This window comes from Nelumbo nucifera, chromosome 3, assembly GCF_055504915.1.
Source record: "Nelumbo nucifera cultivar China Antique chromosome 3, China Antique-T2T, whole genome shotgun sequence".
NCBI classification, from domain to species: Eukaryota; Viridiplantae; Streptophyta; class Magnoliopsida; order Proteales; family Nelumbonaceae; genus Nelumbo; species Nelumbo nucifera.
Window position 1 is genome coordinate 80941153 of NC_142651.1, and position 12452 is coordinate 80953604.

Genomic DNA, 12452 nt, shown 5'->3' on the forward strand with positions numbered 1-12452 from the left:
CATTTCAAACTGATTGGTAGAAGAGTTGACTAGGTATGAGCTGAAGGTGGTGAGGCCAAGAAGTTGAAAGTTGCCCCCTTCGTGATCTTCTTTGATAAGAGCAAGCTAAAGCCCAGCTCAGATAGGTAGCTAATTACTTACCATTGTTGGATTTCAGTGATATTTATCTTTATCACTTTCTTACTCCAAATCGTTTTTTTATAAATCTTTCTTACTCCACATCATTTGATCAATTGCAAAAGAAGAAATAGTAAACATTGATAATTGCAGGCATGATGGCAGCCTTGAAGAAAAAAGGGCAAAAGAAGAAAGAGGGTGCATCATCCCGTGCTTTAGGTGAAGGGGAGGAATCTGCTCCTCAAAAACATGCTCAGAATCAACAAGTTACAGATGCCATGGTGGTAGACGTGGATGAGGTTAGGGGTGAGCAAAAAAACAGGAAAACCGAACCGATCAAAAAAACTGACCAAAACCAAACCGAAAAATCAGTTAACCGAACCAGTCAGTTTGGTTTCGGTTAACCTTTTAAAACACCAGCGGTTAACTGAACTGGCTGGTATATATACAATAACATATAATATATATTATGTATATTATATATTATATATTATATTTTTATTTTTATTTTTATTTTTTAAAATCCAATAAACCCGGCGCCTGTCCACCTTTTCCCCCTTTGACCCTTTCCTAGTTTCCCCTTCTTTGAAACCTAAACCAGTAAAACTAATAGGCTAACCCTTGGCTTTCTCAGTCTCTCTTGTCTCTTCGTCTTCCCCTATCCCTAGTCTTTCCTCCGGCGCCATTCGTCCTCCAACCGACGGCCTCTCACCCAATGGCCAGTTTTCCCCTTGCTTCGGTGCTTCCCTGTGTTTCGGTCTCTCTCTCTCGCATGTCATCTCTGTCTCCGCTGCGCCAACCATCAATCAAGCACGCAGCAACGCCGGCCGCCGCCTTGCCGACAAGCACCAAGTCAGCCTACCCAGCCCCAGCTAAGCAACCAACCAAGACGTTGGTCGCCGCCTCAGCTCCACTAGGACCACCACCTCTCAGGCTCTATCTCTCTCTAACTATTTGTCTCTCTCTCTCTCATCTCTCATCTCCACGGCTCCGCCACCTCTCAGGCTCTCACTTTAGGCGACAACCAACACCAACCAGTCCAGCACTAGCAAATCATCGGCCACCACTTCGCCCTCGCCTCTTTGCTGTGTTTGTTTAGGTATTTTTTCCTTTTTTTAATTTTGAGTGCATAAAAAAACCGAAAAACCGAACCGCACTAACCGGTTGCATCGGTTCTCGGATTTTTAAAAAACTGATGAAAGTATAGAGATGCACAGGTACTAGGGTGTTGGACGACAAGAGAAGCTACATGAACGATGAAAGTATAGAGAATAGTTGTCAAGGCGACAAGACGCCCTTTGAGGCTCGCCTCGCCTAATCGCCTAGCAGTTTATTTTTTGACATTATAATTATAAAATAGGCACTATTAAACTAAAATACTCATTTTGTGTGTTTATATACTAATTTGTTTTTCTTATTTTCTTATTTGTTAGGATTTAACCAATATAAACATTGCTAAATGTTGTGTTGAACCCTCAAAGACTTAAAAACCTGAACCAATAAGTAAGGAAGAACTTAAAATTTTGTCTAATCAAAATTTTGTCTACTACTACTACTACTACTACTACTACTATTACTACTACAACTACTACTATACTACTACTTTTTCTTTTCTTCTTTTCCTATAACAAAAATAAGGGTTCAGACCCTATATTTTTTGAATTTTCATTTCCTTATTTTTTTTCTTCACATGAATATGTTGATTTTCTCTACTTTAACATGAACTCTATACTTTTATTATGAAAAATATGAAAAATTAATAAGGAAATATGGCTATGGTACCTAAGGAACTACCCTAGGATCTATATTTTCTATATTAAAAAGTTCATCGCCTAGGCGACAAGGCACCCCCCTGACGCCCAGCCTCGCCTTGGCACCTTGAAAACTATGGTATAGAGATGTGCATCTGCTCTAAAGATTGGCTGGATGCTGAAGATAGATTACAAGACAAATGAGGGCATGACACTACACCCGATATTTCACCTGAAGCAGATGATGAAAGTCATGACTCATGAACAATAGTTGACTAGTTGTATAGAATTTTTTATTTTTTTCAAATTATTGTAAATTTTGTTTTATATTGAATTTATTTGCTATTTTTTTAACAATGTAATTTTGTATTTCCAATTTGTAACTATATTGTACTTTTATATTTTATTAATTTATTCCATTTTCATTTTTCATTCATCCAAGTATCCAACCATTGTATGCTTTGTAATTTGTATCATTCAAATTTAAATGAAATAAAATTCCTATTTTTCTTCCAATTTGTTATTCCATCATTCTTATTTGGTTAAGTATTTTTTTCGTAGATTTTTCATTTCTTAATCCTTCAAATAGTTCCTAAAGCTCAAAAGTTTCAAATATTTTAGTTTTACACTTTTACTTAGAAAAGAAATCAAAATTTTCAAAAAAAAAAACAAAAAACCAGTCAGCCCAATTCGGCCCACCCTGTGGCCCAGCTTGGCACGGGCCACACAGCCCAAGCCCACAGCTTGGCCTGTAGCCCAACACAGCATGGCACAACACGGGCCCGCATGGGCTTGGATCGTGGGATGTGTTGGGCCAACCCTCAAACTTTTCACTAAGGAGGGCAGCATGACCCGTGATGGCCAACGGGCCAGCACGACCCACTTTACACCTCTAATTATTTTATTTTTTTTACTAAATTCCAAAGCAAAAAAAAACATATGCAACTATTATATTTGAATTATTATATTAATTATTTTATATTTTATTATTTTCAATCTTTAACATTAACAAAAAGATCAACTAAAAAAATTAATTCTCAAATGTTTGGTAAAAAATATTTTATTTTTCTAAACAATAAATATGTTATTGTAAAATGTATATTTTAATATCAATTAATAATTTACAAAAATATATAATCTTAACTTAACAAATATCAAATCTATTAAAGCTTTGAAGATACATATCATATGTACATTAATAACTTTTAATTACTAAAATAATTATTCCATTATTAATACTTTTATTTCTTTAAATTTTCTAAAATATAAGGTCAATTTTTTATATAAATGTAGATTAATGGATTTATAGATTCAATTTATATTATATTCTCAAATATTTTGTAAACAATATTTTCATTTTTGTAAATAATAAATACTTTGTTATTTAATATACATTAAAATATTAATTAATAATTTATAAAATTTTTAGGATAAATATCATGTACAAATTTATAAATTTTAAGTACTAAAATACTTATTCTATTATTAATATTTTTATTCGTATAAATTTCTTGAGATTAAAATCATTTTTTTGATATAAATGTAGATTTGATAGATTATTTATTCTATTAGTTTATAAAATACTAACTTTGAATAATATTTTTTTAGTTTGTATTATATCTGAATTGATTATGGACATTAAAGTGAGTAAAAGCTAATGTATTTATAGATTCAATTTATATTATATTCTCAAATATTTTGTAAACAATATTTTCATTTTTGTAAATAATAAATACATTGTTATTTAATACACATTAAAATATTAATTAATAATTTATAAAATTTTTAGGATAAATATCATGTACAAATTTATAAATTTTAAGTACTAAAATACTTATTCTATTATTAATATTTTTATTCGTATAAATTTCTTGAGATTAAAATCATTTTTTTGATATAAATGTAGATTTGATAGATTATTTATTCTATTAGTTTATAAAATACTAACTTTGAATAATATTTTTTTACTTTGTAGTTGGATATATATATATATATATATATGTATATGTATATATCTGAATTGATTATGGACATTAAAGTGAGTAAAAGCTAATGTATTTATAGATTCAATTTATATTATATTCTCAAATATTTTGTAAACAATATTTTCATTTTTGTAAATAATAAATACATTGTTATTTAATACACATTAAAATATTAATTAATAATTTATAAAATTTTTAGGATAAATATCATGTACAAATTTATAAATTTTAAGTACTAAAATACTTATTCTATTATTAATATTTTTATTCGTATAAATTTCTTGAGATTAAAATCATTTTTTTGATATAAATGTAGATTTGATAGATTATTTATTCTATTAGTTTATAAAATACTAACTTTGAATAATATTTTTTTAGTTTGTAGTTGGATATATATATGTATATATCTGAATTGATTATGGACATTAAAGTGAGTAAAAGCTAATGTATTTCACTAAATGCCATAAGTTAAAGTGGCTTAGTGGCCAAGGACACATCTAAGTGCTGGGTGTTGGTGACTTGGGTTCAAAACACACCAGCTTCTCCATTTTAAATAATGAGTTAACAAGTTTCTTGTTTGATACGCCCTTGATAAGCCTCTATTGAGTATCAGGCCGTATAGCCGATACTATACGATACACACTGATATAGTGGCTTGTCGGACCAATACGCATGATAGGAAGGATACACCTCCAGTCACAGTGTATCATGTATAAGTGCCTTTCGAAAACCCAATATAGGGTGTATCATATCAATATTTTTTTTTTTTGATAAATACGTATAGTATCAATATTTTAAACCTTGCTCCAAACCAGACCATGAACACCCCTAGTTAGGGGTGATACTTGTCACCAGGCCTTGTATCGTATCGATATTTGTTTTTTGATAAATATGTATAGTATCAATATTTTAAACCTTGCTCCGAACCAGACCATGAACACCCCTAGTTAGGGGTGATACTTATCACCAGGCCTTGTAATCTCTTTTATCTTTTCATTTTTATGATTGGTAACTAGGTTCAACTGTGGTGATCATTTCTTCAGGTATTGCCTGGGCCAATGAAGCCCTATTATAGAGACTTGCCAAAAATGATGCAACTAGGAGACTTGCATTATGGAAGAACTTAGTAAACCAATCTATTGTTGAGCCAGATCCATGGTTGCCACTGCATATATAAAATTGGGGGCAACCAGAATTCCATTGCACAACATGCTTTTAGATCTTAGCTAAAATTTTGGTCCCAACAAAAAAACATCTAAATATCTGATCAAGGGTTAAAACATCAAAAACAAAAATGTACCCCTGGCCAATCCAGAAAGATGTAGGACATCCTGGAAATGGATGGTTGACTTTCCCCAGTAATATGGATAAGTGATCTATGACAAGATATATCTTGTAGGTTCCTCCTTTACCCATGGAAGTTGCAAGTGGAAGATCAAGTCAACATTTTTCTAACTTTTCCGTTTATTCCTTTGTCAAACTCCCTGAAAGACATTTTTCTTCTTCCGGTTAGGGGATATTCTAGTTTTTGGTCCCCTTCTCCACTTGGCTGTCTCTCCTGTTCCTTCTTTTTTCAGGACCTTTCATGAGTCCCTTCCTTTACTCCCCCTCAGGCTCTATTGGATGGCCCTATTCTTCCTAAAGTCAAGGCATTTTGCTGGAAAACCCACCTTGAAAAGAATTATTATGGGTGAGATGCTCCATAGAAACAGAAAACTTGGTTCACTACCCCTCAAGTATATGTCCATTACTTATAAATAATGGTGAAGATGTCAACCACTAATTCATATCTTGCCATTCTGTTTTGATTTTATGGAACCACCTCACCCCTTCGATACTTCTTGGGGATCTCCCCTTGATATTATGAATCTTTTTAAAAATCAAATGCTTCCTCTACAACCAAAATGGTGAAAGTAATGTGGAGGTATTCAATGGCTACCACCTTTTGGAGTGTGGTGTGAGGAATGACAAAATCTATGATGCAAGAAGTTCCTTCTATTATATTTATCAAAAAAAAAAAAAAAAGAAGTTACTTCTATTATTAACTGTCTTGGTGAGTGGAACATCAGGTAACAACTAGAGATGGACTTGGAGAAGTCTATATTGTTTGTTTCCATCTTAAGGAGGTATCAGGGTGTTACGCCTTAATCAACAAAGAAGGCTGGTTTAACATTTTGGGTTGCACTTGACAGTGGAAGAATCAAGTTCAACGTTGATGGGTATGTATGCCTTATGTAATCTGAGAGAGTATGGCATTGACTGAGGGAGGGTATCTCCCTAAGGGCTTAATTGATGACACTACTTCAAGGGTTTCACATGTTTGGGTTGCACTTGACAAGTGGAAGAATCAAGTTTAATTTTGATGGGTGTATGTGTGCCTTGGGAAAATAAGAGAAGGATTGGGGGAGAGAGGGAACATATCTCTAAGGGCTTTGTTCATGACACTACTTTAGGAGTTAAAATTTTCTTTTTACCTCTGATTGGAATGATATTGAAGTGGATGGAAACTGTCAGGTAATAGTTGATTGGATGTCCTCTTCTGAAAAATAGGCTCTATCCCCTTTTATTTTTATCAACAGCAGGGATTCTTTCCTTATTGTCATTCAACAAAACTCTCTGAAAATGTCAGTGACAATAAAAGCAACATGATATGATGCTGAAGCAGATACTTTTCATCCTTGGAGACTATCCTCGTAGTCAAAAGTGAATTTGTCAGATACTTTTATTGTCAGTGACAATAAAAGCAACATGATATGATGCTGAAGCAGATACTTTTCATCCTTGGAGACTATCCTCATAGTCAAAAGTGAATTTGTCAGATACAATTTGATAGATGGCAGCCACCTTTCTAAGTGGCTACCCTTTGGTTTCTTCCAATAAGAAATCCAACTAAACGGTTAGTGCCATTGGTCTTTTTCTGAAAATTTATTACTCTGTTTTCCACTTAGAAAACTTTTTAGAGACTAACTTCTATAGCATATGAAGGTTTTAGGTCTTACCTTCACTGTGCAATGTTGCAGCAGAATACTGCCTCAGTGATCTAGCCTTCTCCAAGCATACCTCAGCATCCCGCCAATGTGAAAGGCTGGCATATAAATTTGCAAGATCTTGCCAAACTTCAAACTCACTGACCTTATCATCCTCGACCTAATATAGCAATAAAAACAATGATGTAATTTAGAAATGACATTGTATTAATTTATGAAACTAATAAATGATTAAATACAAAATTAGTTTATGGACAAATACCTTGGAAACAAGATATTTTAAAATAAGTAGGACCAAAACAGAATATATGCTCTGTAAATTTAATAATAATAGAACTTTCAGATGGACTAAGAAAATTGCAAATGGGATGGCTGGCTCATTAGCTATGCAAGGGGTTCATATTGAGCATTTGTACTGGGCAGAATTGTCATAGGATATGATTGTAAAAGATAAAGGGCAGCTGGGTTGTTCTTCCTACCTTAATAATAATAGGAGTGCATATCAGCATAAACTAAGGATTGGAGACCAAGAGATAACTCAAATGACCTCTTTCATTACAATTGTTTGATAATTCACAAGGGAGAATTGAGGAGGATGCCGCTCATAGAATTAGAACAGGATGGGAAAAATGGAAGGGCACATCCAAAGTCCAATGTGATAGGCAAATACCACTTACGTTAAAAGGAAACATCTATAAAACAGTTGTCAGGTCAGCAATGTTGCAAGGAGCAGTGTTGGCAGTCAAGAAACAATATGTCTGAAAATGAGTGTAGCAGAAATGCATATACTGAGCGTCTCGAATATGAATTCAGGCGGTTCAAATGGCTCTCGAAGGATTTGTATATCCAAATCAGATGGATCAGGAGATCTGCAAATAGCTTGGCTAACAGCTTAGCTAAGCAAGGGGTACAAAGAAACAATATGTTCTGGGCTCATTTGTAATTTTTCGGGGGCTAGTCCTATTTCGGACTGTCCTTTCACAACTCCTTTCTGTAATCTTCTCTTTTTCCCTTTATAATCAATAAAATTTCTTCTTTGTGTTGCTGATCAAAAAAAAAGAAAGAAATGCATATACTGAGATGGAGAGGGGGCAAATCTAGAAAGGATAGCATTGGAAATGTAGTCATTCAAAGGAAAAGCCAATAGCTCCAAGAGGTGATAAAATGAGAGAAAATAGACTAAGATGGTCTGGTCACATGCATAGAAAACCATATACAACACCCTTGAGAAAGGAGGAAGACAATTAGGAAGAAGAGAAGGAAGAGAGAAGACAAGTCAAAGAAGAGGATTTGAAAATTTACTATTTCTCCAAACATAACATAAAACAGCCCTAACATAATGTGTATTTATAAGAAACCTAGAAACTGAAAATTACAATTAAATCCCTACCAAATATAAAAATGCAATTAAATCCCTACCAAATATGAAATTACAAATAGCCCCTACTAAGAGGAAATTTTACAATTAAACCCAAATTTTGCATTAATCAGAGCAAACTCTATATTAATGTCATTTACACCTAAAATAAATACGAATTCCATTTGGCGTTTTGGTTTCAAAGTGATCTCCATCAATTCTCCCCAGCAGAAAAGAATTATCCTCGAGAGGTAAGGGAATGATACTGCTCTAATTGATTTGGGTCTAGGTGACGAAGTTCCTCTTCTGAAATCCAAGTAGCATCGGTGTCAAGGTGGCCTTTCCATTTCACAAGATAATGCTGAAAAACACCTAGGCCGAATGTGACAATTTTGTCTTGGAGAATGGTAACCGGAACTAAAGGTGAAGCAATGCTGGTTGTGGGTACCTGCAGGTACTCTTGATTTGCTTGGCATGTGAAGACTAAACTTGTGGTAGAATGGGAACAGGAACTAAAGGTGAAGCAATGCTGGTTGTGGGCACCTGCAGGTAGAGTAGGAGGCTTGAAGGTGCCTCGATAAGGAAACAAATCCTCCACATTGAAAGTTGAGCTAATTCCCATGCCCGAAGGTAAATCAAGTTCATATGAATTAGGCCCTATCTTTTGAATGATGTGAAATGGACCGTTGGCTCGAGCATATAACTTTTTAAAGGAGTGCTTTGGACAACGCTCAGGACACACACGAACCATGACATAATCTCCATTGAATTCTTGATTTATGTGATGTGTGTTTGTAGCAAGTCTATAGTTTTCATCAGTGTTTTAAAAGGCGTGGGAGGCGTGCCTCCAGGGGAGGCGCTCCCAAAACACCCTGAGGCGTATGCCAGAGGCAACAAAACCTCTGAGGCATACGCCTCATGTGCTTTTTTCATGAGGCGTTTATTAGTAGAAGAAAAGAGGAGCAATAAGGAAGAAGAAGAGAGAAGAGAGAAGAGAAATGTTTGGAGAGTTCAAAATCAGTCTGGCAGCGCCAACTTATATTATTATATATAGGGCAACCATAACTAAAAGGGAAAAGACCCTTATGCCCCTACTGTAGTCAAAGTACATAAACAATGATAAAAAAGCTATTTTAACCAGACCAAACAGACCCTAACTAAGCAGAATAAAAACATAAAATGTAAACATTTCGACACTCCCCCCCTCAAGTTGGGACATAGATGTTAATCATGCCCAACTTGTCACACAAATTATTATGTTGTACATGATGAAGGCCCTTGATGAAGATGTTTGCAAGTTGTTTTTCTAAACTGAAATATGGAGTGCACACTTCTCCACTCACAAGCTTTTCTCTAATAAAATGTTTGCCCACTTCAATATGTTGTGTTCCATCATAGAGGACTGGGTTAGCAGCATTATTGTCACAATAGAGTGACATAGGTTTGTTAACTACAAAACCCACTGCAGCTAAGGACACCCACTGCATAGGCAATATCAGCCATGGTCATAGACAAATATAAGAGTCTCCCTACAAGTCTCTAGAACTTCTTCACATCTTTCAAAACTCCCTCTGACTGTCACCCAATGGGTGAATCAATTGGCTTCACCCCAAACTTGCCTGCATCTTCTAATAGATCTAGTACATATTTCCTTTGGGAAATAAATATGCCCTTTTGAGAGCGGGCGACTTCAATCCGAAGGAAATAATCTAAGGGGCCTAGATCTTTCACCTCAAATTGAGTGGCTAAGAATTTCTTCAGCTTCTGTATTTCACTCTTCTAGTCTCCGGTGATCACTATGACATCAACATACACAATTGAAGCTGCAATTTTTCCTTCAACCTTCTTCACAAACAGAGTATGATCTGACTGGCATTGTTTAAACCCCATCTGCTATACAACTAAATGAAACTTACTAAACTAGGCCCGAGGAGATTGTTTCAACCCATATAATGATTTTTTTTAACCTACACACCTTCTGCTCACTACCTTTGGCACAGAAACCTGGAGGTTGAGTCATGTACACCTCTTCCTCTAAGTCACCATTCAAGAATGCATTTTTAATATCCAACTGGTGAAGTTCCTAGTCAAGATTAGCTGCTTGTGAAATGAGGATTCTGATAGAATTCATCTTGGCTACTAGAGCAAAGGTCTCTCTACATAGTCTACTCCATATACCTGTGTAAACCCTTTGGCCACCAATCTGGCTTTGTACCTTTCTACCGTACCATCAGCCCTATGCTTCACTATGAACACCCACTTGCATCCCACTAGTTCCTTTTCTTCAGGAAGATCCACCAACTCCCAAGTGCCGTTTTTGTGCAAGGCATTAATTTTTTCCTTCATTGCATCTATCCATTCAGGTTTGGATAAAGCTTCTACCACATTCTTAGGGACAAAAACACCGTCAATGGAGGAAAGGAACACACGATATGAAGGTAAAATATGATCATAGGACACAAAGTGAGAGATAGAATGATTAATAGTACAAGATCTAACACGCTTTCTCTTAGCAATAGGAACATCAAGATCATTAATAACAGGAGGATCAATATATCAAGAGGTTCAGGCATATCAATGGCAACAAGTGTACCTGGCTGATGAGGAGGATACCTCTGGAGAGTCTGATGATGTTGGTTGCATAGTTTCAGGTTCCACGGCTCTTGAACGCTGCTGGCTCTTATGGCGGCAAAGAAAGACACGAAATGGAGGAGGATCAGGAAGAGGAGGTAATTTTGTTTGAGCCTGGGTGTAACCCTACTTTCCCCTGAGGAGAAACGAAGAAAAAAGGTTGACTCTCAAATAAGGATACGTCCATAGAGACATAATACTTGCGTGAAGCAAGGTCATAGCAATGGTAACCCTTTTGAGATAAATGGTAGTTAAGAAAAATACAAGGAATGGCATGAGGATCGAGCTTACCGCGAGTAGGGGACAAATCATGAACAAAGCAACGGCACCCAAAGACACACATTGGAATAGGGGACAAAGGAGTCATAGGAAACAAAAGTTGATGTGGGGCCTTATACTCTAGTAACCAAGATGGCATACGATTGATGATAGATGCAACACGTATAACAACATCCATCCAAAAACATTTCAGAACATTCATATGGAGTAATAAACAACGAGCTACATCGAGAAGATGACACTTTTTCCTTTCAGCGACATTTTTGCTGGAGTGTCCTAGCACAAGAGCTTTGATGAAGAGATCCAGACAAAGAAAAGAACTCCGTGAGATCACTATGGAAGTACACCTTTGCGTTATCCGACTGGAAAATGTGAATCTCAGTTAGGAATTGAGTAAAAATCATGCGTTGAAAATCTTTCACAATCTTTAGCACTTCACCTCTAAATCGCATAGGATAAAACCATGTATATCTAGAGTAGTCATCAATCAAAGTAATGAAATACTTATATCTAGTCTTAAAAGATAGTGTAGTAAGGCCCCAAACATCATAATAGACAATATGAAACGGAAATTTAGATCTTTTATTTCTTAAAGGAAAAGAATTTCTACAATGTTTGCTCAATTGGCATGTCTGACACTATAACTCACTAACTAACAAAGACTTAAATAATTCGAGAAACATAAGTTTTAAAGACTCAAACGAAAGATGACCAAGATGACTATGTAGCCACAAGACCAGCTTTATTCTCCCACACGTAGAGACCATGTTTCCTCTACCAATCGTCTTCCCCGAAGCCAAATCCCGAAACACACATAAAGAAGGAAAAAAGGTCACTAAACAATTCAAAGAGTAATGTTGCTAACGGAAAGTAAGTTGATAGGTAATTTAGGAACATGCAACACATTAGAGAGGGTAAGATTGAAGGGAAGGGGGATGGTTCCTTGACCGACTAGGGTGGAGAATGACCCATCAGCCAGTCTCACCTTATCTCTCCCAGAGAAGAGGTTATATGCTTGAAATAAAGTTGACTTATCGGTCATGTGGTTTGAGGCTCCAAAGTAAATTATATAAGGGGAATCAAATGTATGAGATGATACATGGAAAGCGGTGGCAATGTTACCTGATGTAGACGCAAAGGAGGTAGGAGTACGGCTAGAATCCATCTGGCGAAGTGTCCTACCATATAATTCCAAGTGGTCACGAAAAGAGTTGATAATCTCTTCCTTGGGTTAGAACCAGAGTGTCGCTCCTGGGATACCATGGGACTAGTCTCTTAAGATGCCACATTTGCTGAGTTATATTATTTCTTCAAATCTATGTTTAGAAGGCCTTCAAATGAGAGT

General features: G+C 35.6%; 1 protein-coding gene across 4 annotated transcripts in view; it reads right to left on the reverse strand.

The window, feature by feature from the left end:
* Positions 1 to 12452, reverse strand: part of LOC104588477 (protein NPG1-like) — a 36873-nt gene that overhangs the window by 7613 nt on the left and 16808 nt on the right. For 3 of the 4 annotated variants that reach the window (XM_010246417.3, XM_088900969.1, XM_010246418.3), the window contains exon 5: positions 6853 to 7000. In XM_010246417.3, the coding sequence (XP_010244719.1) occupies positions 6853 to 7000 (148 nt within the window). Of the gene's footprint in view, positions 1 to 6852; positions 7001 to 10790; positions 10965 to 11119; positions 11470 to 12452 lie in introns of those variants that run through there. The other variant, XR_733802.3, reaches the window with a different exon arrangement.